The 24565-nt window shown below is 45.3% G+C and overlaps 2 protein-coding genes across 3 annotated transcripts in view; both read right to left on the reverse strand.

Moving 5' to 3' along the window:
• The window catches only part of MYO18B (myosin XVIIIB), a 74255-nt gene extending 73571 nt beyond the window's left edge, over positions 1-684 (reverse strand). Inside the window, exon 1 of the mRNA XM_055797468.1 lies at positions 533-684. The gene's annotated coding sequence lies outside the window, so the exon portion shown is untranslated. The remainder of the gene's footprint in view (positions 1-532) is intronic.
• Positions 685-4231: 3547 nt separating this feature from the next.
• GRK3 (G protein-coupled receptor kinase 3) overlaps positions 4232-24565 on the reverse strand; it is a 76446-nt gene continuing 56112 nt past the window's right edge. The window contains exons 11-22 of one of the 2 annotated variants that reach the window (XM_055797977.1): positions 23874-24004; positions 22964-23058; positions 21664-21771; positions 18834-18900; positions 18510-18610; positions 17251-17317; positions 16696-16791; positions 14065-14227; positions 13278-13414; positions 12959-12994; positions 12210-12323; positions 4232-11645 (exon numbers count right to left, since the gene is read on the reverse strand). In XM_055797977.1, coding sequence (XP_055653952.1) covers positions 11484-11645; positions 12210-12323; positions 12959-12994; positions 13278-13414; positions 14065-14227; positions 16696-16791; positions 17251-17317; positions 18510-18610; positions 18834-18900; positions 21664-21771; positions 22964-23058; positions 23874-24004 — 1277 coding nt within the window. In that variant the 3' untranslated portion in view covers positions 4232-11483. The remainder of the gene's footprint in view (positions 11646-12209; positions 12324-12958; positions 12995-13277; positions 13415-14064; positions 14228-16695; positions 16792-17250; positions 17318-18509; positions 18611-18833; positions 18901-21663; positions 21772-22963; positions 23059-23873; positions 24005-24565) is intronic. The other variant, XM_055797978.1, reaches the window with a different exon arrangement.

A 24565-nucleotide genomic window follows, 5' to 3' on the forward strand; every position in this document is an offset into this window, starting at 1 on the left:
TGGGTCTGGGCACAGCCAGTGGCTGCAGGTGGCTGCCTGGACCTGGCTGCATGGTTGCAGTCAGTGGTGGCATCCTCCTCCTCCTCCTCCTCCCTCCCGCTTGGCCATAGCCTGTCCCTCCGCCCGCTGGGTCCTGGGTCACACTTGGTGCTGTGCCCAGGTGTCCTTCCTCTTCCCTTCCTGCACTGTGAGCTGAACCAGAGAGCCTCACACTCTGCTTAATGACTTGCCTTCTAATTAAGCAAGTCAAGAATGGCAAGTTGCATTGATGAAGTCTCCAGCATTAATTGCTCAAGGCTGGTGGCTGGCCCGGGACACAGCCTGCCGCAGCCAACAGCACGCTGCAAGCTCAGGCCTCACCATCCAACCCAGCTCATGCGAAAAAAAAAAACCCTCAGGCTCCCGGCTGTGGCCAGTGTGGCAGGGCCCCCGCAGCCCTCCAGGAACCGCTTTGGGCTGGGGGCAGACAGGGACACCTGGCCAGCATCAAGGCAGGATGCCCTGGCGCTGCATGGGACTCATCACCTCTCACCTCCTCTTTCACACTCGTCTTGGTTTCCTTCTTCAGCTTCGCTGCCTTGGCTTCCTTCTCAGTCTCCCGCACGAGCTGCTTGATGAACCCCCCAGGGATGACCGACAGGAGCAGGGGGGGTGTGGATGGGGGTGGCCCCCGGTCCTCGTCCCGTATCTGTTTGCAGGAGCAGAGGCTTGGTTACGGGGCATGGCGCAGGGACAGGAGCCCTGGCAAAGCCAGCCCCGTGGGCACGTTAGTGGCATGAGCAGCAGAGCCGAGCACCAGCACCCTGCTCTGCCAGCAGGGCTGGCTGCAGCTGCAGGTATCTTGCAGATTGCTGGTGAGGCCATGGGTGACCCCTGAGCACCCGGCTGGCTCAGGGATGCTGCGATGAGAAGGAGGAGAAGCACCAAGAAAAGCCTGGCAGGGAAGCACCCAGGTTTCTCACGCTGCCAAGGGCTGGAGTCTGTGTGCGCTGCAAGCTCTGCCCAGCACCCAGTAGCTCCAGCATGGCCACGGGAGGAACTGTCCCAGCTGCAGCGAGATAAGAAGCAGCTCCTGGCATCACTGCAGCCATGTGCAGACCAGCGGGTCCCTCCATGCCAGGCCCAAAGCCAAAACCCAGCCCCACTTTTCACAGCTCCCCCAGCAAAGGGCTTTCCCAGCCGCCCCATCGTGCAGCAGCACACGCACCAAACCCTGCAGATTCCCATGAGTTTCATCCCCGCAGGGAACCGCATGCCCCAAACAGCAGCAAAATCACCCAAACCAGAACTTCCAGGCTGCAAAGGTGCTGGAGCTGGCAGGGTGGGACACAGCATGAGCAATATGTGCGGGGTGCTGAGGGGATGCTGACCCCGGAGCCATGCGGCAGGCTGGCTGCGGTGCGTCCCCCCTCCCAGTACCAAGCACCCAGGCAGCCCGAGAGCATCCAGCCCCGAAACACCGCCAGCGCCGCCCTGGACTGAGACTTTCCTTCTGCTCCCAGAGCGCGAGGCGCGAGGAGATGGCCATGCCGGCAGTGAGGTGGGACGGTGCTGTACAGAGAAGCCACAGGGCCGCACTGGGCACATGAGGTGGAGAGAGAGGAGAGAGTTATCCAGGGGCTCCTGCTGGCCCCGGGGCCGTGCCAGGGCTGCACCACCATGACCTTGCCCGGCATCGGCAGCCTGGGCATGCAGGGGACGGGTCCTTTGGCAGTGCTGGGGAGAGCACCAGCCACGAGCAGCCACCTCCAGCCCCCTGGCACAGCACAGCGGAGGGCCAGGGAGCACGGCGACGCGGTGGTACAGGGTGTCGCTGGCACCGGGGAGGTGCTGGGACCCGCTGCCCTGAGCTGGGTGGCACAGGGTGGCCGCGGGAGCCCGCTCGTGCCCCAGTTTGGGCTGACCCTGGCTTCACCTGTTGAGATCATTCATGCACTGAGCAGGTCGGGGCTCGTCTGGCCCTGCCGCTCGCGCCGGCAGCCCCATCTCCTTGTACAGTAAAGGGCAGGGGCGCCGGGAGCGGCCAGGAGCCGGCTGAGGAATGTCACTTGCCTTGTCCGGCGGCAGCCCCGGGTGCCACATGCCTTCCCTCCTGCTGCCCCCATGCTGTCCCCCCAGCCAGGGCCCTGCGGCCGTGGGGGACGAGCCAGGTCCGAGGGGCACAGCCAGAGCCCTGAGCCCAGAAGGTGCCTGCGGTGGCCAACCCATACCTGCCAGCTGGAGCTGGATCCCCAGCCCTGCTCTACATGCAGGGAAACTGAGGCACAGAGGGGGACACGCCTCGACCAAACACGTAGCATGGCACAAAAAAGGGCTGGGGACCACCATCGCCACCACTCCAGCTCACCCCACCCAGCGAGTACGATGTGGCTCCATTTGGGTCTGGGTCTGGTCCCCAGGCAGGAGCCAGCTGGGGACTCTCTCCTGCTGTCACCCAGGACCTGCTGCCACCCCAGTGGATGCCACAAGCCGAGGCCACAGAGGGGTCCCCAGCCACCCTCTCACATGGGGCAGGGAGCACAGTCCACATTCCACAGCAGCCCTCCCGGCACAGAATGGGGGCTTGAAGCCACCCCCCAAAGCTGGGGCTGCCGCCATCGCCATCCATCCCCAACTAAAAATAGCCCTCCCTGCCAAGGGGCCCACGGCCTGACTGCCAGCACACCCAAAAAGCCCCACTGGGACCCTGACCCCAACCCCCCACCCCAGAGCCCCCCCTGGAGTGTCCATACCTGGTGGGGGCTGCGGGCCCACGCCAGCACCGGGCTCTCCGCAGCGAGCAGGGGAGCGAAGGCGGCGGGCGGGCGAGCAGCAGCAGCGGGTCAGCGTGCGCCTCCCCCTGCCACCCCCTGCCGCCGCGGCAGCTGAGGTGACACATGTCATTGCTAAAAATACCCGCGGTGGTGGCACCGGGGCCTCTGCTGGGGAGAGGCAATGGCACCGTGGGGCCCTCCTGTTCCCTGGCCTCTCTGCACTGGGTGGCACATGTGTGTGTCACGTGCCCTCCCCCGCACGTGTGTCCATGCCCTCCTCAGCGCACATGCCTGCACCCCGCAGATGCCGGAGAACTGCTGTGGGTTGAGGTGAGCCAGCTCTGGGCACTCTACCACTGCAGGAGGGGACCCCAAGGCTGTCCCCCAGGATTGCGGGTCAGAGCTCCAGCACAGGGGGTTAACCCCGGCTCCCCGTACCAGCCCCAGCCCTGAGATGGGGGGCTGAGCTGGGGAGGGACCCAAAAGCAGTGCTCAAAATAACCTCCCACTGGTGGAAAGAAAAAGTCACCGAAGCAATAACGCCAACATGCTCAGCAACCCCAGGCAGGGCGGGTGGGGAGGGAGGGAGGGGGGCAGCCCTGCCTGTCCCTGCCAGCCCCACCCCCCCCCCCGCAGAGCCCTGCTGGGCACAGAGCATGTGGGGGTGCCATGGGGCTATCACGCGGGGCAGATGGTGACCCACCAGGGACCGCCAGGACCCACGTCCCACCCACCCCAGTGCGACCACCACCAGCACCCAACACCCAGCCAGGGGTGCAGGATGCGGGATGGGACCAAAGACGCCTGCAGAGGTGCAACCCCCCCTCCGCTGCTCCACACCTCCCCAGCGAGCTCCACAGACGTGGCCAGGGCATCAGCACAGGCAGCTGGGACAGCTCTGTTAATAAGAAAGGAAACAGGATTGTTAGTCTGTAGTTGCCTGGCAGGAGCCTTAGGGCTGCCCCCAGCATCTCACCAAACCCCTTTTCCACCTGGGAACAGCGTGAGGACATGTGGTTTCAGATGATCCTTTACATGGTCCCTGTGGGAGCTTGGCTGCTGCGGCAGCTTGGCTGCTGCAGCACCCCTCAGCTCTGAGTATCAGGGTCCCTCCTGCACTTTTGGAAAGCCAGTTTGTCACCCGTAACACACCTCATGGTCCCTGCTGGGGCCACTTTTTGTGCTGCTCCAGCCCACCGGGCTGCGGATCACCCCCAGGGCCCTCCCCGCCACAGCGGCACCATCCCAGCCGCAGCCGGTGCATCCCACAGCAGCCAGACGTGGTAAAAGCACCAACACCGTGCACGCGAATGGCAGCTTCTCTGGCGGAGTGAAGGGACTTACCTCTGCGGGGGGCAGCGGGGGGCAATGGGGAGCAGGGGCGCATCCAGCACTGCCCAGTCCCGGCAGGCAGCCCGGCACAGCCTCGCCGCAGCGCAGGAAGGGATAGGCGAGACCGCAAGAACCAGGCGGCAGCACACACGCAAAGGACGGTTTTTATTGGGGTTCTTGTCATATGAGAGCAGTCGTACTGACCAACACACAGAAGCAGCTTAGCTGTGCCAAAATAATCCTTTAAAAAAATAATGGCGGGATTAACTAAGTGTGGCACATCAGTCACAAATCGCCAAGGACTGTAAACTCTGAAGATAAGTCTCTGTGAGAAATACTACCGGAACGTGCAGCAGCATACACCGGCACGGGGCACACCCTCCTCTGCACAATAAATATGAAAAGAGCCAAGTACATAAAACAAAGAATGATTCTCATAGATACAATATCTAAAGTTATTTACAGATACTGGCTTTTCTTACCATTAAATTACACATTGAAAACAGGTTCTCTTTCAATATATTTCTTTAAATCACTAGTAGCTATTCATGTGAATCTGCTCCTTAATTTTTTTTTTTTAAAGGACCAAATGTAGTCACTGAAACAGTGCTCATAAAAGCACCTCTCCTAGGATGCTCTCACTTTATTCTGTTTTTCAGACTTGTTTTTATTTGCCATCTCACCTGCTCTCTGATCTCTCCCTTTCCGTAAGGAAAAGATGCCTGCTACAGCCAGGGAAGCCTCTTTCCAGCCCCGCATCCCGGCAAGCCCCCAGCTCGCCTGCATCCGTCTCCTTTTCCAGCCTGGCAATACACTGAGCTACACAGACCCGGACAAACCCCAACTGTGGATGAACCACCAGCTTTCTGCATCCCTCCCCAGGTTTTCTACCAAAGCCCTGCTTGGGCACGCATCAGGTTTGCGGCACCAGTCTGGGCGCTATCCCTGTCACGGTACAGCAAGGAACCACGACCTCACGGCACCACCGCGGTTTCACACCTGCCGCTGGCCTCCCTCTCCCACTCTCAATGCCACAGCTCACTCCTCAGCTGCAGGAATCAAACACGGTCAGACAGGCGTGAAGAAGGGGAAAATGGAAAACAAGGCAAGAACTAACTACTACAGGGGAAAAGCAGCCACCTCCTCCCCACTTTCGGCAGCATCTCAACAAGAAGATGCGGCTTCAGTGGCACAGCAGGCAAAAGCCAGATTTCACCCTCAAGATATCATTCGGTTAAGCCCCGATGAGCACGTACTTCAAGCTCTGCCACAGTGGAAATTAAAAGCATGTGCTTTACTACCTTGAGTGTTCCTCAGACTGCAGAGGCCACGATTGCAACTGGAATTATTTTTAGCAACTGAGTTATCTGATGAATTTTGTGCTATTTTTGTACCTTGCTGGGGAAGGGGGTGCCTGGTTTGGTTATCTACAGATGTGCCCAGCAGCAGTTACTTGCAGCGAGGGGCTGCCTCATGAGGTTGCTTCAGCTCGGGGAGCACAGGGTCACCCTCCTGACACCCCCCTGGAGGCACAGTCCCTGCCGGGGTCCTAGGGGTCCCCGCTCCCCTGCTCAGCTGCAGCACAGGGACAAGGAGCACAGCCCTGCGCCGCGGCCGGGCATCTGTCCCAGCTGCCTGGCTCCCCAGTGCTCCGCAGCACACCTCTCCTATCTGTGCAGGCTCCAGCCTATTTTTAAGGACCAAGTAATCACCCTGAAACAGCAAAAATAATTTTCAGTAAATACATTTTTGCCATTATCGATGCCAGGCAGCACACCTCTGCTCTGTACCCGAACCAGCCCAACGTAAGCCACCGCTCCGAGCAGACCCACACCAGGACTCCTCCAGCGCTCAAACTCAGCAGCCCCTCTGGGCTCTCCCTTCCACTTGCTCATTAGCCGTGGAATTAACAAGCTTTGCAAATATCTCAGCTGATGTCTGAGCTTTTTCAAATATCAAGCTGATTCCTTGCCCCAATTTTAAGGTCATTAATTCTCGTTAACCCAGCAGAGAGTCATGTGAATAAAAGCTCACTCTCTGGGATGCTGGGGCATAGTGGGGAAATTTAAAGGTATCACATCCAGGGGTTTATTTGCAAGAGTTTTTCAGATGATTCAACATTCACGAGCCACTGCACTCTGGGATGGGCCCGTCTGTACCTGGAAGTCACTACGCTCTAACAGAAGGGTGAGCTGGACAGGCTGATGGGAACTATTTCCACTTTATTATGAAAAACAGAATAAAGCTGACTGATCCTGCTTGAAAGGAGCTGTCATTTCTATACATATACGGAGCAGAAATTCTGTGGAATGTCAGAAGTTGGAGAAACATGTATTTAATAAATAATATAAAATGCTTTTTTGTTAAAATAGAATTCTTGGTTTTATACCTACATAGCATAGCAACCTTTACATAAACAAAATAAAGCTGAGTCTGTGATGATTAGTTTAACAAAAAATAAAAATACAATTTAACAACAGTATTAAAACAGCCAATGTTCAATCCACACAATATGTACACCATGGAATAGAAATCAACAGAAAACAAAAGTAGATTATCTTGAAATTTCTCAGACATTTGGATATACATATGTTCTCTGTATATTTTAGATATTTTCCTTTTTTTACAATATTAAAATTAATACTATGCTTTTTCAAAATACGCTTTTCAGATTTTTTTTAATTTTTAGAATTGACTCATTCCTTATATTAATCAATACAACTAGAATTATTTACTTTCTACTGTACACTTCAAAATAGTCCTTCTTCCATATATATTTAGAGTGTGAGCATTTCAGAGTTAAAGTAACTGTATCATTGCCATCTGCTGTGCGGGGAACAGTGAAACCAGTGTGCGACTGTGGACGTCTGCAGCACGTAGATATGCACATGACATTAAAAAAGAATCTAGTCCTAAAACTGATCAGCTGCCAGGAAAAGAGCAACGCACAGAGCTCCAGGTACTTCACTTTTCATGAGCTAATTTACTGTAAACCTACAAAACGTTAATGCGCAAGTCAGCACAGCCAGCAGGGGCTGGATCCTACTCGTGGTGGCAATGCTGCTGTACCAAATCCACACCTCGAGCCGTTGCGCTGGACATCAACAGCATCCCCTCATACAGGATCACAACTTCGATAAACAGGGGGGGGTTTAGCACCAAATACACCACATTTCGTATTATCTATGCACCAGACTGCGAACACCAGCATGTGTATTAAAACCAAAACCAACCCGATGATCCTATTTCCTTCTTTTTTTCCCCCCACCAGGAGAAGTGGGAGAAGAAATATTTCTGCCGCATTGCTAAAGAAGAGTTGTTGAAATGAAGGAAAATCCAAACGCAACTAAGCTGAGGTATATCTGCCGGAGCTGTGTGCCGTCACCCTTGCTCACTGAGCACCATGCTGTCCCCTCCTGCCAGGGTTCCCATCCGCACAGCCAACTATTATTAGCATGCTCGCTCAGAGTCTTCGTTTTTGAAGCCTAACAGGGGGTAACATACCGGGAACGTCAATGCAAGCTGGATCAGCTCCAGCATTTACACCAGCAGAGCTTATCTCACAGCAGCGGTTTGAGAAGTAACTCATGAGACTGCAGGCGTAGACTTTGCTGGACCAGTGACAAGGCACAAAGCTCAAACACAACTAATACGAAGAAGCTTTTATACTTAGAAAACTGGATAGCCTGCACCTACGTGAAGTTTTTTTTAAAAGATGTTCCTTTAACAGTTTCATGAATTTGCAAAATAATTGCCAAATAAATTTGAATAATAAAAAGTGCCTAACTTCTACCTGCAATGACGTGACATCTCGGCTGACATGGTGTCCAGGGAACACTTCACAGCATCAGCCAAGCCCAGCTCCAAACAGTTCCTCAGTCACACTTGGCTTACAGCAGGAATAACTGGCACTTTGCTTCTCCTTCACCTAAATTTCAACTTACAAAGGTCTGATTTTGGCTAGAATTTTCTGTGTCCCTATTCTTGAAGTGAGACATTAATTTACAGCAACTCCCACCTATCAAAAATGATGCCCTACCTCAGAGCAGCAGGAAAGGAAAAGCTCGCAGCACAGAGCTGCAGCTCTCTGAACAGTCACTGTGATCCCCCCAAGCACAGCTCCTGCAGAAATTACACATCTTTCTACCACCACAGCACTCGCACTTGCTTTCCAGGCCCTAGTCTTAACTGCATTTGTCAGCTCGTAAGTCAGAGACACAGAATAATCAGAAAATAATCCCTGCAGCACTGAGAAGGCATGTGGATGTGTAAGGGGAGTGTTTAATATGGCTCTATCTGGCATGTAATTCTCTGTTTTGAAATTCAGAAACAATTCCCATACACGCTTACATCTTCAGTACGTACAGCTGACTTTTTTTTAAAGGACTTTCAGATAATTTGTTTTAAAGTCTGTGTTTAATCATTCACTCAGCTCTGTTGATGCCTGAAGCTCTAATTTCTTTTATCTTTACTTCCCTGAACATGAAAAAAAAAGAACAGTCCTACAAATGTGGTCAAAATGCGTAAAAGACATTGTGCCTTATGGTTTCTGCATTCAGTAAGATTTTCTTACAGCTGAAGACCTTCATGTAAAATAACACCAACAAGAACCTTTGACCCTTCAAGAAAAAAAAAAAAACAACCTTCAGAGAATCTGGTACCTAAACCAGGGACGATCAGTTTGGAGCAGTATCTAGCATTTTGCTTTGAAGGGCAGAATTCCAGCTTTCCCTCCACACCAGCAGATCCAGTCCCTTCCACACAGAGCCCCGCTTGTTACTGGGATCCCAGCTTTCCCCACACGTACGCGAGTTTTTCGCTACGGTAGTCTCTCTTCCTCTCCTAACAGCGCAGTCACATGCAAGTCACAAATATAAAGCTTTTATAAATTGTTGATAGATCAGTTGAAAAAACCCAAATCTTTTACTATCCCACTCCCATCTGACACTGGCGAGCGGTGCTGACCGACGGCACAGCTCAGCTGCCATGTACCCCGATGAGGCAATAAGGGCTATCCCAACTCTGTTACACTTCAAAATCTGTGTATTTCTGTAAGTCAATACGCAGCCTTGTTTCATATAAAATCTATGGGTTTGAGGTACAACGTCCCCACTGCAGATCTGTCCCTCCCCTCCTCGCAGACACCAGCGTCCAGAACCTACGGTGTCTGGCGCACCACACCACAAAACTCCACCAACAAGCATTTTGCATAAAAAGCAACTGTGGAAAGTAACTAAGAGAGAAGAATGGAACTGACCGTGAACGAAGAAAGTATGAACAAGTTAGATCTAAGAGTGATCTTTATCACAATCTGAGGGTTTTTTCCAAATCAAGAGGAAAAATCAGAGCATCGCATGGTATTGTAGGAAAAGCTTAACAACATCTACTGCACAGCCAGTGCCAGAAAGATGAGACATCTTCCACTCCAAACATCAGTAAATACCACCACTACTCCTTACAGAGGATGCTGAGATGCTAAACACCACTCACCAGTAAGAATGGCAGAGGAGTTGGTAATCTTCATACAGAATAATTCGAAAAATAAACAGGGGAAAAAAGAAATCATTAAAAGATACCACCTGACTCACACAAGGTATTTTCCAAAATGCATTTTTCTTTTTATGCCACACCAGATAGTAAGACAGAGCTCACACAGTTGTGAAAGCACATGCTATGTAGAGTTAAGCCTTCCCACTTTGAGAAGCAAATACACCTAATTTTATCACAAGTGTGTTCAGGATAAACAAATACTTTCAAAATAGTTTTCCTATTTTTGCCAATCTGTACTTTTCTACAAGGAAACAGGTCTAGAACTCTGTGGTTATCTGTCAGCAACACACGCCAGACAAACCGTGCATGCCAGGTGGGCAGAGCAAGCTGTCAGCACAAATTCTATTCCCGTTTATGCAGATGCAATTCCCATCGTCTTTAGGGACTATGAGAGTCATACCACCGCAGCTGGGCAGAAAACACTCTCTAAGGTGTTTACCAAATCAGGTAAAAAAGCTTAAATTCAGCCCTGACTTATCTCTTACAAAACATCACAATAACCAGGGAAAGGCAGACTTCACATGCTTAAAGTTGTCTAACAGTTAAGAGATTGTATCTTTACTTTAGCAAGGGCTTCCACATGATGTGACTGCTGTCTCAAGTAGAACTAATACAAATCTGGCATCTGAACAGCTCATTTCGTCAGTTCCATCCTCAGTATTTTTGGATGGTTTTCAGTGTGGACAGTTTGAACTCTCTAGAAAAGAAAATTAAAAACCGTTTTGCAAGCCGAGCCACGTGGTGTGTGTGCATGAAACTCCTGAGCTGAGCTACAATGAAAGTCTGGGCTATCTATGCTATGAGAACACACCTGCTTAATGGTTTTATGTACAGCAGAGAAGGATCCACAAGTCCCGTAACTGAAGAGTGATCCAGAATACGTACCAAGGTACCCAGACATTTTAACCCAGTACATGCACTAGAATGCATTGGATTTAATTAATTTCTTTTTAATTTTTAAAAAGTGCTGTTGACCTGAAATGGAAAAGTACTGTCTTTATGTTCACTGTAAACTTTTCAAAAGGAATCTGCTCTTTAAAAACTGTGCTAAAATAGTCAATTTATACAACAGAGCACTAGATGAAGCTACCATAAATTCCTCTTCACCAATTATTACTCTACTGTGTCAGTTATAGTACTGCATATACGTAGAAGAAGCAAAACGGTGGTAGCTACTATTAGTGAGTACAACAAACCAAGTGAATAATTTGAGTTCAATGTTTCCATGAAGTAGCAGTAACATTTAAACCACAGGACAGTTAGAATTCAGTACTTTGAAGTGCATAAGAGTCACACTGTTGACCATCAGCAGTACAGAGAAAGGTTATTATCAAGTCAGCAGTAATGGTTGGAAAGAACATGGCAACACGACAGATTAAAGGTTATCCAACATGGCAAGTCTGCAGCTCCTTCCAAGTTGAGGGGTTTCTCGGTATCGCACACAGAAGTGTCATCCTAGCCAGCAGTAACCATTTCAGTCTCCAGGCTTGGCACGCACCAAACAAGGGTATTGCAGAGAAAGCAGGACCTTCCTTCCATCAGTAGTTCTAGAGTAACGGACCACATTTTAGACACCTCCGGGGTGTGGGAATGCATGGGAGCAATATGCAGCCTCTGCGCTTGGTAATTTCCACCACTGCTAGGAGCATGAATTCACTTGCCACTGTTCCAGTCTTCGCAACCTCCAGAGACAGAGTTCTGACATTATCCCACGCTGTAAACATCTGTTCTTCCTCTTCTAAGCACATCCCACGTCCAGGATTGCACAAAGTAATTTGTAAGGATTCTGTGAAACTCAGCATGTTCACCAAGTAGCTTTCCCTAAGTGAACTCCATTCTCTGTGTCTCCTACAGACCATTGCTATTCCTGTGGCTGAGTGGTGGTTTTGAAAGCTCTACAACTGTTGAGCGAGATTTATTGAGAAACTTTGGAGCTCGACGCAGCAACCTCTGTGCCTCAGTAAAAGCTTCTGTCAGCTCTTTTTTCCACTGAACAAATTCTGGGTCACTCTGAAAGAGATACAGAAGTAGTTTGGCACTTCATAGTAAACTGCCAATACCCTCTTCTCTCTTAGATAGCGCTTTAAGCAACTTATTTTAACTTTCCAAAGCATTGAGTAACTTTGGATATTGAAAATGTACGGCCCTCTGCTTCTCCATCACCCTGCTGAAGCCAGGCAAGGCAGCAGCAACTACAGCCGGTCAAAATATTCTGAGGGCTTGTGCGCTTCCTCCCTTGCAAACGCATCGGCTACCACCAGCTACTGCAGCGAGCCACATGCCAACAAGGCCTTCGAAGCCCACGCGGGCTGACAAGTTTCTTTAGCTATTTATTAAACTGAACCCACTTTGGCCCAAATACCATTGAAATCCATGACAGAAACTGGCATAGCTGCAGGTTTCCTACTTGCAGAATTTGTGTGTGATAAAAACTTCCCGGTTTTGCTTAGATTCAGCTTTCCTTCATAAAGCACCCTTAGTTAACGCATAATGGGAGGGCCTGAAAAACTTTTCCATTGTTTTATCATATGCAAAACAACCTGATTAAGAGTTACGGAAAAACAAGCGCCTCACCTCACACTGTAGGACAAACTGTTTTCCTCCTTTAATTCTCAGTAAGATACATTTCTTGTCTTTAATTTGTGTTTCTTCAACAGATACTATTTGTTCCATTGTCAGCAGGTTTTGCTGTAGCATTTGCAAAAAAGCAGAGAGATGATGCAAAAAAACCTGTTGCCCATCAAATACAGCCACTACCTAATTTTTCTGGACTAGTCACATAAATCAAGTTATGAACAGTAATAGTCATTACACAAACTTTTCTTTATTTCTGAAGACTGCGTCATGAACTAAAGATAGATTATAAGGTAAGAGAGAAATTGAGCAAGGGGCTTGGTTGCTTCAACAGAGACAACAAAACATAAGCTAAGCAAGCCAGTAATGACAGCATGAAACAAGAATCTACAAGTAGGTGTGTCTACAAACAAAATATTCGCTATCTTCCCTCAAGAGAGGTGCACATAATTTTATATTTTTTCCAAGTATTACTGCTGCTAAAAAAATAAAAAGGACAATCTTACTATTTCAACAAGCTGAAAGGGAATATTTAAGTACTATATACTCACAAAGAAGCAAACATACACAACAGTCTGCAGAAAATCTTTCCCTATAGACTGTAAGAGGACAACAACGTTTTGAAATTCCAAAACCTTATTTAACTAAGTATACAAATGATCTGCCTAGCACGTGATCACAGCTGGACTAAACTAAAGTTACTATAGCATTTTCTTTAAAATAAAATGCTATAGCACTTATGACCTTACCAGTTTATGTTTTTTTGTATAAATAGTCCAGAGGTCCTAAATGAAAAACAGCACCATGAACTACCAAATTCCTTTAAAAACATAACAAAACAAAGTAAACAGGTTTCTCAAGTCAACTTTATGTTTCGTCAGTGCAGCATAGCTACCCATTAACTAAAGCAATACTCAAGGTAAGTTACTCAAATCTACTGGTCATTTACTCGGACAAATCTTTATTTCCACGGGAGGTACGTCCGAGTACGAGTTCTCAGATTTGCCTCAACGTCCACCTGCCTTTCACGCCCCTGAAAGCTCTGCTCTCGGGATTAACCTCACTTACCCGGGACTCTCCTTCCCCTCGCCATTCAAGCCGGTTTGGGAAGAGGTAAAAGTAGCGACGCTGCCACTGAGTCAAGAATGGGTTCCCCAATTTCAGCATGTATCCGTGCATAATACAATCCTTCCCAAGTGCATAATCTATAACAAGAGGAAACATTAGTATGGAAAACAAGGTTCTGCCTAAAAGCATTCTGCGAATGTGCTGTGTTGAGCAGGGACACAGCCCTGAACACAACGTGACTCCGCGTTGCCCTCCCCAGGCTTGCAACAGTGCTTCTATGTGCACAGGCACAGGTAGACCCAATTCTGCCTTAATGACATGAACTCATGTGGCTGCAGTGGAGTAACCAAGAACAGAATTTGGTTCTTAAAAAAGCTATCTAATTAACTATTAAAAGACACATATGTTGCTATCCAAAGTTCAGAGTTTGTGATGCAACATCCTTGTGCAAACAAGTGAAGTTTGCTGCAAATGACCTCCCGCTTTCTTTCTCAGCTTCGTCACGAAATCAAATCCCCCATGTACTTTTCTGAGCATACACAGTAAACAAAAACAATGAAAGGCTGTACACGATAATCTTTAAAAGAGAGTACGAGTACAAAAGGTTTTCCATAACATTATGTCATCATACAGCATTTCAAAACATTAAGAAACACGATACTGACTAAATAAATTCTAACAATTACTGGTGAATGACAGTAATATGAGAGTCTGCTGTGTGAAGCTTCAAACACATGAATTACTATCTAGCAGCAAAAGATGGAGAGAAGTGTATTTGACAGATTACCTTCCTCGTGGCCAAGCTGCTTATTTTTAGCCCTTTTTCTGGCCTCAATTTTATCTGTGTCTGCATTTACTGCATCATAAACAGTTTCTGCTACTTCTTGCTGCCAACGCTCCGATATTACCAGAGGGAAGTTCTTATATAATTCCTGGTCACTATCAAGCAACTTGCAAGAGAAAAACAACATAAAACCCCAACATTTTAATAACTTGTACTGTTCTTATCCCCCATAGTTAATAGTTACCCATGTAACAGTATTATTTTAAAAGATGTATTGAACTCCAACCTTACCAGAACAAACAGGTGCAAACAATAGAAAACACAGATACTACCTGAAGCAAAGATATTCATTTATATACAGAGAACAGGCCACCTGTTCAAAACTTGTTTGATGGCTCTAAAATCCTTAATCAGCATTGTCTCATAATGTTCTCTAGATTTGACATTTAAATAATTACTTAAATGTAAGCAGCAGTATTCCTAACTTTGTTGCATAAAAGCTTCCTCAGCGCAAAAATTCCATTAATAAATGAAAAGATACTTTTTATACAATGCCTTCCATGTTTCCACAGCTTAATTTTACATTCTTTAATAATTAACCTTCAAAATTCAGCAGTGCATGCTGCAGACCTGATTTTCCTGTTACATTGATTCTTTCCTCCCTTAAATGCTTAACTATAGTACTTAAATTGAACTGCACTGAAGGGAACTAAAATGACTGGATCTTCAGGGCAGGACTGTTTGTTGCTTGACGCAACTGCATTCTGGATTTAGCCACAGGGCACTTTGTTTTCCCTATAAAATTATTAGAGGTTTTCATTTGGAGATCAGTTGAAACTCCCTACGGCCAGCCCTCAGTTGCTTCAATTTCTGTCCATCAGTAGAAAAACTAGGGCTTTATTTCTGGCAACAAGACCAAGCAGCATCCTTTGCCCAGCTGGCAGAGCTGCCCCAGGGGAAGGCAGATCCCAGCCAGGGCGCACGCTGGGCAAGCCCAGCAGCTCCGGCAGCTGCAGGAGCGGGGCAGGAGAGCCTGGCTTAATTCTCCTGCAGCCAGGCCAGACACTCCTGGAACAGACATTCTGCTCCTTCTCAGAGATCCACAGTCGTATCACAGTAGGAAAACCCATGGTGGATCTGAAGGCAGAAGACATCTCTGCAATTCTGTACAGGTGGCTTACAGGGACTCCTCATGGCATCGAGTAAGGGGAAAGCCACGGCTATCCACTGCTGGCTTTCCAGTTCATAACCTCAAGAAACACACGTTCACCTCAGTGTCACAGGACACTCTGCACTATAAATATAATCCACAGGGGCCACGGAGGAGAGCAAGGCACTCAAAACTGGCATCCTCACGGGCAGGGACATCTCCTGACACCTTAATGGAAGCTCCGACTGCAGCTGACTCAGAGGCACAAATTATTCAGTCCCTTGTAAAAGACTGTGACATCCCAGCGAAAGTACAGAGCGAAGAAGCTGTACATGATATCCCTCACTGACTCATGACTTAGAATAAATTTATCTTATAGGCAGCCTGAACAAAGATGGCCTGGAAGTGATCCGGCTATACGATTTACAGGCCTTGCTGAGAACATCTGATCCCCTCACTAAATACAAAGACCACCTGGGATCTCCACGTAAAATGTTCCTCTTAATTATGGCATTCCAGAATTGCAGGGAACTGGAATCCTGTTAGACTAACACTGACACTGAAGATGCAGATTTTCTGGGATAAAGAACATCTTGGGTTCTCTGCATTTCTCTTTAAACATGTAAAATCTTTTCTGTGCCAACTTCTGTAATTACAGCAGGTGACACTGACAGATAAGATTGTTTTTAGGCACAGTGAGCACTTAACATTTTTTTTTTTTGCTTATAAAGTTGAGAGCAATTAGCTTCTCTCTTGACTTACTTCTGCAATAACAAGAATAAAGTCTGATCTACTGAAGAACTGTACGATACAAATAACAAACGGGACAGACCCAAGACAGGCACCGATTCCCCTGTTGTGTCAAAGTGCCAGGGAGGCTTCAGAACAGGGGATGTATACGCAGGGTACGTCACACCACTTCCATGCAAGTCAGAAATGGGCTGGGAGCTTTTACTTCTCACTTTTTCATTTACATTGTTTTCATTAGATTTTGCATAATACCAGAAGGTGAAAGTTTCTTTTAACACTTTTCTAACTTACAAGGTTGCTACTATTAATATAAAGTTTGTCCTTTTTAAGAGTGAGGTAACACTTTTAAAATAAGGTGTAGTTCCATTTATCCAAGCTACCAGAAATAAATTACGATTTTTAAAACTACAAACCGTTAAGTATTCTTGAAAATATGAGCATTTCCCAAAAGCTGTCTGAACATTTGAAATATTTGCTTTATCATAGAAAACTTTTGATAGGAAGGTAGATTTCAGTCAGTCTAAAAAATAAAACATAAGGATTTGGCAAGCAGCAACAAACCAGCCACTGGCCCAAGCTACCTCTTTCATAACAGCGTGGATTAAGTTTCCAAACTTGAAAGCAATTCCTTGCACATTCAGTAGCCCCTGAGGCAAAGGAATGGCATGTGCACATGAAAAGTTCAGCACAGCAGTCACAGTGCCATTTTCCACCTATCATTTAAACTTGTATACCTTAATGCCTTTAGTGTCCTCTTCATCAAATGACCCAATATCAAAAGCATCTGCTGCATTTACTTCTCCCCGGGGAGGAATAAGTGGTGGAGGATACTAGAAATTAAAAGCAGCATAATTAAAGACAAATTAATGGACGTGTATTTAAATCCATTCTGTGGATATAATCAGCCTCTCTGTTTTTTGCACAAATTACACCAGACTAAGTCCCTTGAAATCAAACTTCAGTGCAAAGCTGTTCTCTGTCCCCCACTCCTTCAATAAATGCTCCCCCACAAATCTGGGGGAAAAAACCCTACAGTTTAGAGACAGCTAAGCAGAAGAAACCATGCAGTTGTATGACCCTGAAAAAATAATAATTTAGTACTACCCATCAGGAAAACTTGCAGTAATGAATATACAGCAGTTTTCATCAACAGTCCTCCACGTATTTGTGCAAGTAAATACCTGTGCTGGGGACTGGAACCCTGAAGTTTTTTGTCCATTACCCATCTAGGCTTATTTTCCTTTTACTGCTTTACTAAGTTAGCGAGGGTCACTATCTTAATCCTTTACCTTTTGTAAATAGACTTGCTGCCAATCAATGCCTTTGAAGAATGGATGTTCTTTTACTTCTTGTGCACTGCAAAAGAGAAGTAACTGAAGTCAACAAGCTGAAGGGGTTTTTCAAATGTATTGGAGAAATATAAAGCCTTCAAAGGTCACGTTTCTGTCCCTTGAAAACATCCGTGAAATGCTCTTTTTCTCAACGTGGGGGGCAGGGGGGGGAGAAGTCTTCTTAAGTAAACAAGAGAAGAGAATACTTTCATGTGGAAACACTAGAAATAGTGCTGTAGGTCTGGCAGGCAATCACTCTTGTTTTGCTATGGTATTCCATCATTTCAAACAACAAACAATGCTTGTCTGTTGTCAGATTTCATACACTACTTTTAAGTAACGAGCTTACTCCACACCATTTCCTATTATACATATTTTATGGCAAAACAAGCAATTACTCGATAGGCCCAAGGCTCAAAAACAATCTCAGGTCATTATCATAGAGGGCTCCATGATAAAAAAGCCCTCTGAACGTCTCACTAGAATTAGAGCCAGCCCAAGTCTCACGTGTGACTGTCAATTAACTGTTGACACATATTGCCAATGGTTTCTCAACAGTTATTTACTCCTCTCACGGTTTTCTCTCCCAGTCTCATGGGAGGCACACACTGGCTTCTGAACAGGTGATAACAGCAATCTCAGCCAGCAGCCAGAAGCAAGGTAAGCTTGGCAGGAGCAAGCAGTGTTTTGTAGTCAATGAACAAAAAACCACCACTTTCTTTAGCATCATGAAATGAAACTGGCACATCTGAAAACAGAGGCAACCCAAAATGAAGCAAGTATTCACAGCTTTCTGTGCTTGGTGGTTCTAGGATTGGGGGTTTTTGTCTGTCATTTGCTCGTATCATTACAGATACAATACAAGCAATAAATTTTAATGATAGGGATGTCAGAGTCAAGTAATATGACTTCATCGCAAAACAGATCAGGCAAAAACATAAAAACAAGACAGGGATGAAAAGTATGAACACCACTCAACATAAGCCTGACTGTGGAGAACTCGGGGGAAGTCTTTAACAAACATAAATTGTCCAAAAATTTGTCCAAACCAAAAGGAAGCTGAAATATAATACCATGCAAAAGCAATTTTTAATGTTCTCTTTCCAAAATTAAAATAATCACAACAGGAGGCAGGTTTTTACTTGAAATGAATTCATTCATTTACAGAGAAGTGGAAATTTTTAAAGGCAGTGGTCCAAGGAGAAGATAACACCTACCTTCTTCCTTGGCATCCAAGTCTCTTGCTAACATCCCGTTGCAGGAGCCCTTCCAAAAGGGACTTCAGTTCAGGAGAAAATGAATCTGGTAGCTCCACATTCTATGAAAAAAGTAGTATAAAAAGAGACATTTAATTATAGAAGTAGCATGATCTGCTTTCCCCGCATAGAAAAGCAGCTTTTCTTTGATAGTGTTTGTAAACAACCCTCCCATGTGTAAATACAGCTTTCTCAGCAAGCAGGCTATGGAGTTCCAGTTTTTAGAGGAAATGGGAGTTTACTCAACAAGAGGAATGTAACTGCAACTGTCACCAGGATCCTTACCACGGTGAGCGTCATCCGGTCGATCTCATGCTTATCTTTGGTTTTGTGCTGTCTGAAAGGACTGTGACTGTAGAAATAAGAAAATGCACTAATAAATGTAATGCCATAACATATCAGTTTACTTCAGCTGTGGCAACCCCAGGAAAGAGTTTAGCATTCTCCTAGTCCCATGCTTCCACCTCATCAATCCTGTCCTGCAGAAGAATACAACAAGTAGTAAAATATTTAGCATTCACAACAAAAAATGAGACTTCACACACTAGCATACTGTGGCTACTCACTACCTCAAAAGTGTCAATGTTCAATCTCTCGCAACTTTGCTCTCTTTTGGTACTAAAAAGACCTGCACTGCTTTGCAAGAAACTTTATCCTTTCTGTTCTCAGTGTAATTGCATGTGGTGAACATAAAAATCAAATTCAGAGGAAAGTAACCATTCAATTTCTTTAAAGACTACACACAGACATCCCTGAGGATTACCACACTCTGGGAAATCTGACCTAGTTAGTCCATATAAAGGCAGGCAGAAGGTTAGTTAATTCTTAAATGCAGTGATCCGTCCTTCAAGATGGTGTTTCAAATACCTTACTCATTAATCTATGTCTCCCAAAACCCAGAAACATTTCATCTAACAAGAAAACCCTGAACAGCTATCACAACACAGATATTTACAAATATTGACCTATATATGGAAACTGAGTACACCCACAGAACTTACCTCTCATCAATATGGAAAGAATAAAGGAAGACCTTCAAGTAAGGAGATGAAACAGAAGGTAATCACAGATACCACAGCATTAGTGACTGGGAAAATATTTGATGATATCTGGTAAATTATCAGCTTTAACCCTTTCCTGCTTTATAAGTGGTTTGAGTTTGAATTTCTCCTTTTAGCTACAGAAGACCTTAGAATATCACAGATTTATTATGTAGTACTTGAACAGCAGCATTAAAGAAAGCAGAAACATTTTAGTATGAGATTTTTTAAAATTCGATTTAGAATATATTCCCTGTTTCTTAAGTTTTCTTCAAAACCTTGAGGGTACAATATTTTTCAACATTACAATGTTATTTACTTATAAATACATTAATTAGCTATTATAAAACATTTTGTCTTGCCACATGGCAGTGTGTACTACCTGGTTTCAACTGGGGACCTGCTACTCAAGAGTTATTTCCCCTTTACCCTCAAAAACTTTCCTCATTATTGGATCTGATGGAGAGACCAGGATTTCCTTTTTTCTGTTTTTAAGCATGATAGGTAAGAAGGCAAAAGTAAGTGTCTAACATACAGCCTCGCGTACTTTGACAACAAGGTTCTGAATAGATCAGGGAAGCAAATGACTCACTGGGGACTTATGGGCAGATTTTATGCCAGACTAAATTTACTAAACACCAAGAAATGGCACCATGTGCCCAGCCCTTGTTTTGGGATGTGAGTTGTTTAATTGGCTTCAGAACATATGAGGAAGGATAGTGCACAATGAATAATGCTCTGGCTTCTGGCCGACCACTGATACCACCCCGCAGATCTCTGTCGGGAAGAATCACAGCCCGTAAAGACTGAGATCTCCCCACCCCACAAGCCTGAGTTTCCATGGTAAATGGGATCATTTGCCCCTAGGTGCTAGTTCTTCCATCACACAACTTCAATCCTGTGAAGGAAGAACGACACCAGAGTCAGTCAGATGCGCTACTCCTCTGTGCCCAAGTGACTCAAAAGGAAAAGGCCTCAAAAGAAAAGACGAGGAGCCCGCAGTGGCCCTGCGTATGAAAGATGCTCTCCCTCCTCCCAGCAAACCCAGACCACCATGTTTCAGAATTCTTCCATGAGTGATTAGAGAGACAGAGTACTGCTCAGCTGCATGATGCTGTCTGTACTAACAAATACTTCTCTTTGGCAATTTAAACAGGGTTTCTTTCCTTATTTGCACACTCATATTTGATCTATTTTGTGAACAATTAATGTTAAATTGATATAGCTCTGTATCTCAATTCAGAAGTCGCGCGCTTACCTTCCTTTGCACAGTGTCTGGGATAGAGGTAAGAGCTTAAAATTAGTTATGTACAAGGACACAGGATGATCTGACTACCGATCAGTCTTTACAGAGAATCACTCCGAAAATATTAGGTTTCTTCTGTATTGCCATTAACAACGAGGATGCTATTTTCAACAAACACTTGCCAAGTCAGTGCTTACTGACTGATTAAACCCGTAATATTAATAAATTCTATCTAGCCACATAAGTTTACTGAGAGGGCAAATTACAGCTGACAAAGCTGTAATTAGTATATACTTTTGTACACCCATACGATAACAGGCCAGATTCAGCAAATGCAAGCACCCACACATCATAACTTACACAAAGACTACAGAAGGGAAGACTGAGTATTGTGTAAAAAGGGAACAATGCAGCAGAGAGTTTCACCAGAACAGCAGGTCTTTAGCACAAAATGCAAGTCCGTAATTTAACAGGACTGCTAGTGTATTTAAGCAATGAATAACATTGTATCATTTAAAAGACTAACAGTTGCCAAGAGATGAGTAAATTGCCTATAGGTATAAGTCAAAAGAGTGGCTAGGGCATCTGCTTTCCTCACTGCCCCACACCTGTACCTACTAAAGGAAGCAGGGTTTTTGTTTTATTTGTTTTGGAAGCAAAAAGAGCCTGTTTTAGTCTCACGTGCAGATGGGTCTATATCACAGAGATGGCAGTAAGATAGCATTGTAGATAATATGCAGTATGTTACATATTAGGTGTTTCAAACGACAGACAATGATGAGGCCCAGCCTAAAAAAAAAAGGCACATGGGACATAAAACTTCACTCACCCTCTTAGAAGCTTGAAAAGCATGCAGCCTAATGAGAACCAGTCTGCACTGCTGTCGTATGCTGTTCCCTTCTGGAGCACCTCAGGAGCCATGTATCCATGGGTACCGCTGAGAAGCAGAAAAGGACAAAATCTTGGTTACAACCAGAACTATCGTTGAAAGAAATAAATAATAATTAAAAATCAATTTTCTCAATACGACAACCTAATTTAAAAATAATTAATTTTGAACATAATTTTATTTTGCTTTTTCTTTGGCCACACACACACGCACATTTTTGTTTGTGTCTATCTACTGAGAAGATACCTTAAAACATGAACAACAGAAATGCTTAAGAAAAATGAAGCAGCTACAGCGAGGCTTAGCAGAATCAGTACAGGGGTCAGCAAGGAGCCTTCTGCCTAAGAGCGAAAGGCAAGAGAGGTGGAAAGGTTGTGTATTCTGTCCGCTCCGCTCACAGGAAAGACAGACACCAGGACACAGTCAGGGCTCCTGCTATTACAAGGCCAGATCTCTCCAGCCCTGGGACCTGCAAAACCGAGACCTGCTCCCACCCACCACCCCAGGAACAGGGCGAGCACAGCTGGCTCATGCTCTCATGATGTACTTCATGTGTCTCCTTCCAGCTAACATGTGGCAGATTTAACAACAGGACACCTCCAGAAGTCATCACTGGTCACCAACAGAAAGTAGTCACCACATACTGCTTTTACCCTTGATATAATTGGAACATACGAACTTTTTCCTGAAGCTTTCCTTTTTGCGTAAATTCTGAGATTTTGCGTAAATTCTGAGGGCAAATGAGGGCAAATGAGGATCTGAGAATAAAATGTGCCAGATAAGATGTGGAATCCACACACAACCCAAGAAATTCAGATCCCAGTTATGACCTCATGCCAACAGGCAGAAAGGAACACAATTTCCCTCCAGTTCTCCAAAGATCCAGAAAGAGAAAGACACAAAAAATCCTGTTTTTTAGTTGGGTTTGGAATATTTAATTATCTGTTTAGGACAATAAAAACAATCTGGTGTTTAACTCAGGTTCTTATCTTCTCTGAACAGTGAATCATCTTGAAATAATGTGTCATCTTCCAGGCATGCCTACACATCAGCTGCTACAACTGCGCAGGAAAACAGGAGGGGACTGAAAAACCTTATTAGAGTATCCAGTTTATAAAGCAAGCCTGTGCCACACAAGTGTTACTTTATTCCTCTAGGCAAAGTTAAATTACAAAGACACATAAAGGACAGACTTAGCCATAACTGCATGTGCAGCAAAGCTCCCATACATAATACTTACACACTAGCATGTGGCTTCTTTTTGGAAAAATCACAAGCCAGCCCAAGGTCTGATATCCTCACGTGCCCATGTTCATCCAACAAGATATTTGCAGGCTACATGGACACAGAAAGGTTACTGTTTGGTATTTTCCGGTTGACAAAACTACAGATTCTCAGAGCACAGTAACTCAAGCATCAATAACATCAATACTCTCTAGTAAATGCCGCCTTTTTTTTTTTTTTGTCAATGTAACAGACACTTTCCAGATAAAATCTACATTCTAACAGAGCTCTACCATCTCCACAGATTATGAAATACTGAAGAATAACAGAGAGAAAAAACAGGCAAGGTTTGAAACAGAAAGCACGTGAAAGAATAAATCCATTTCAGTCTCAAGCCCCCACTGCTTTTGGTTCTTTCACAGAAGGGTCTGTGTATGCCTGTTACATCCTTTATTTGCAGTCTACACTCTGTATTCCCTGTACAGACTTTTTTCCCCACTTCTGCTGTCCCTTGGCTCACAGACACCCATCTCAGGGCAGTCCTCAGCTGCCCAGTTGTCAGTTAAACACCCTTGACCAACTTTTCCTATTGGTCTCCCATCACAAACACTCCTCCTTCAGGGCTCTCAGAAATACATTGTCCTCTCTAAATTAATAGTGTCGTTAAGATGGTGAGATCATTAATACTGCACAGCATTTATTCTGACCCCAAGGAAGCACCTCCCAGGCCCATTCAACTGGATAACAGCACAGATTAGGACTATTTTGAAAAATTACTAGAAAAATCAGCCAAAGACAAGCAATCTGTATTCTTCTCAAGAAAAGGTTTCAGGTAAGATAATTCATTTAATTTATCAGTAGATCTGGATTATTTGCTGCTATCTAACAACCACCTGTGGGAATGCAGTCACCATGTTAACGATTACCTTTAGGTCTCTGTATACAACAAAGCGATTGTGCATGTGTTCTAAACCCAGGATGATTTCAGTAGCATAAAATCTCATTTCTTTTTCAGAAAACACTCCGTGCTGGGAGAGGTGGTAGTGCAAATCTCCTCCTAAAATTAGATGAATTGAGATGTAATTAAAAGAACAGTAAAATCCTGCCTCACAGGCAGACGGTATGACGTTGTGTGGGACAGCATAGCATTTGTATAGGTTCTTATAACCTGTGCAGCACACAGAGACCCAGACCTACCCTCTGCAAGTACATGTGGTGACAAAATACCGGAGAAAATAAATAAATCTGATCCATCTGAAACTTCATTTAAAAAATACATTTGCTCCATATACATTTGCATTCAATGACCAATCCAGCAACTGAGTCTTAATGCAAAGGCTAGGATTTCCACAGCAAGTAAAATGCAGCCACAGACATAGGTTTCTGGATAAATGAATAAATTAGCATATAGAACAGCCCAGGTTGGGATGGAATGTGAAAGGTCATCTGGGCCAAAATATTCAAATATTCACGCTGGGGATGTTTTCACACCTTCCTAGTCAAAGAACAGACAAAACACAATGTCACTCTGTGAGCTAATCCACACCACCAACACATCAAATTGTGAATATTCCTAGAAAACTGTTTCTGATCAAGCTACAGATTTAAAATAATCAAC

The sequence above is a fragment of the Falco peregrinus genome, chromosome 2 (assembly GCF_023634155.1).
Source record: "Falco peregrinus isolate bFalPer1 chromosome 2, bFalPer1.pri, whole genome shotgun sequence".
NCBI lineage: Eukaryota > Metazoa > Chordata > Aves > Falconiformes > Falconidae > Falco > Falco peregrinus.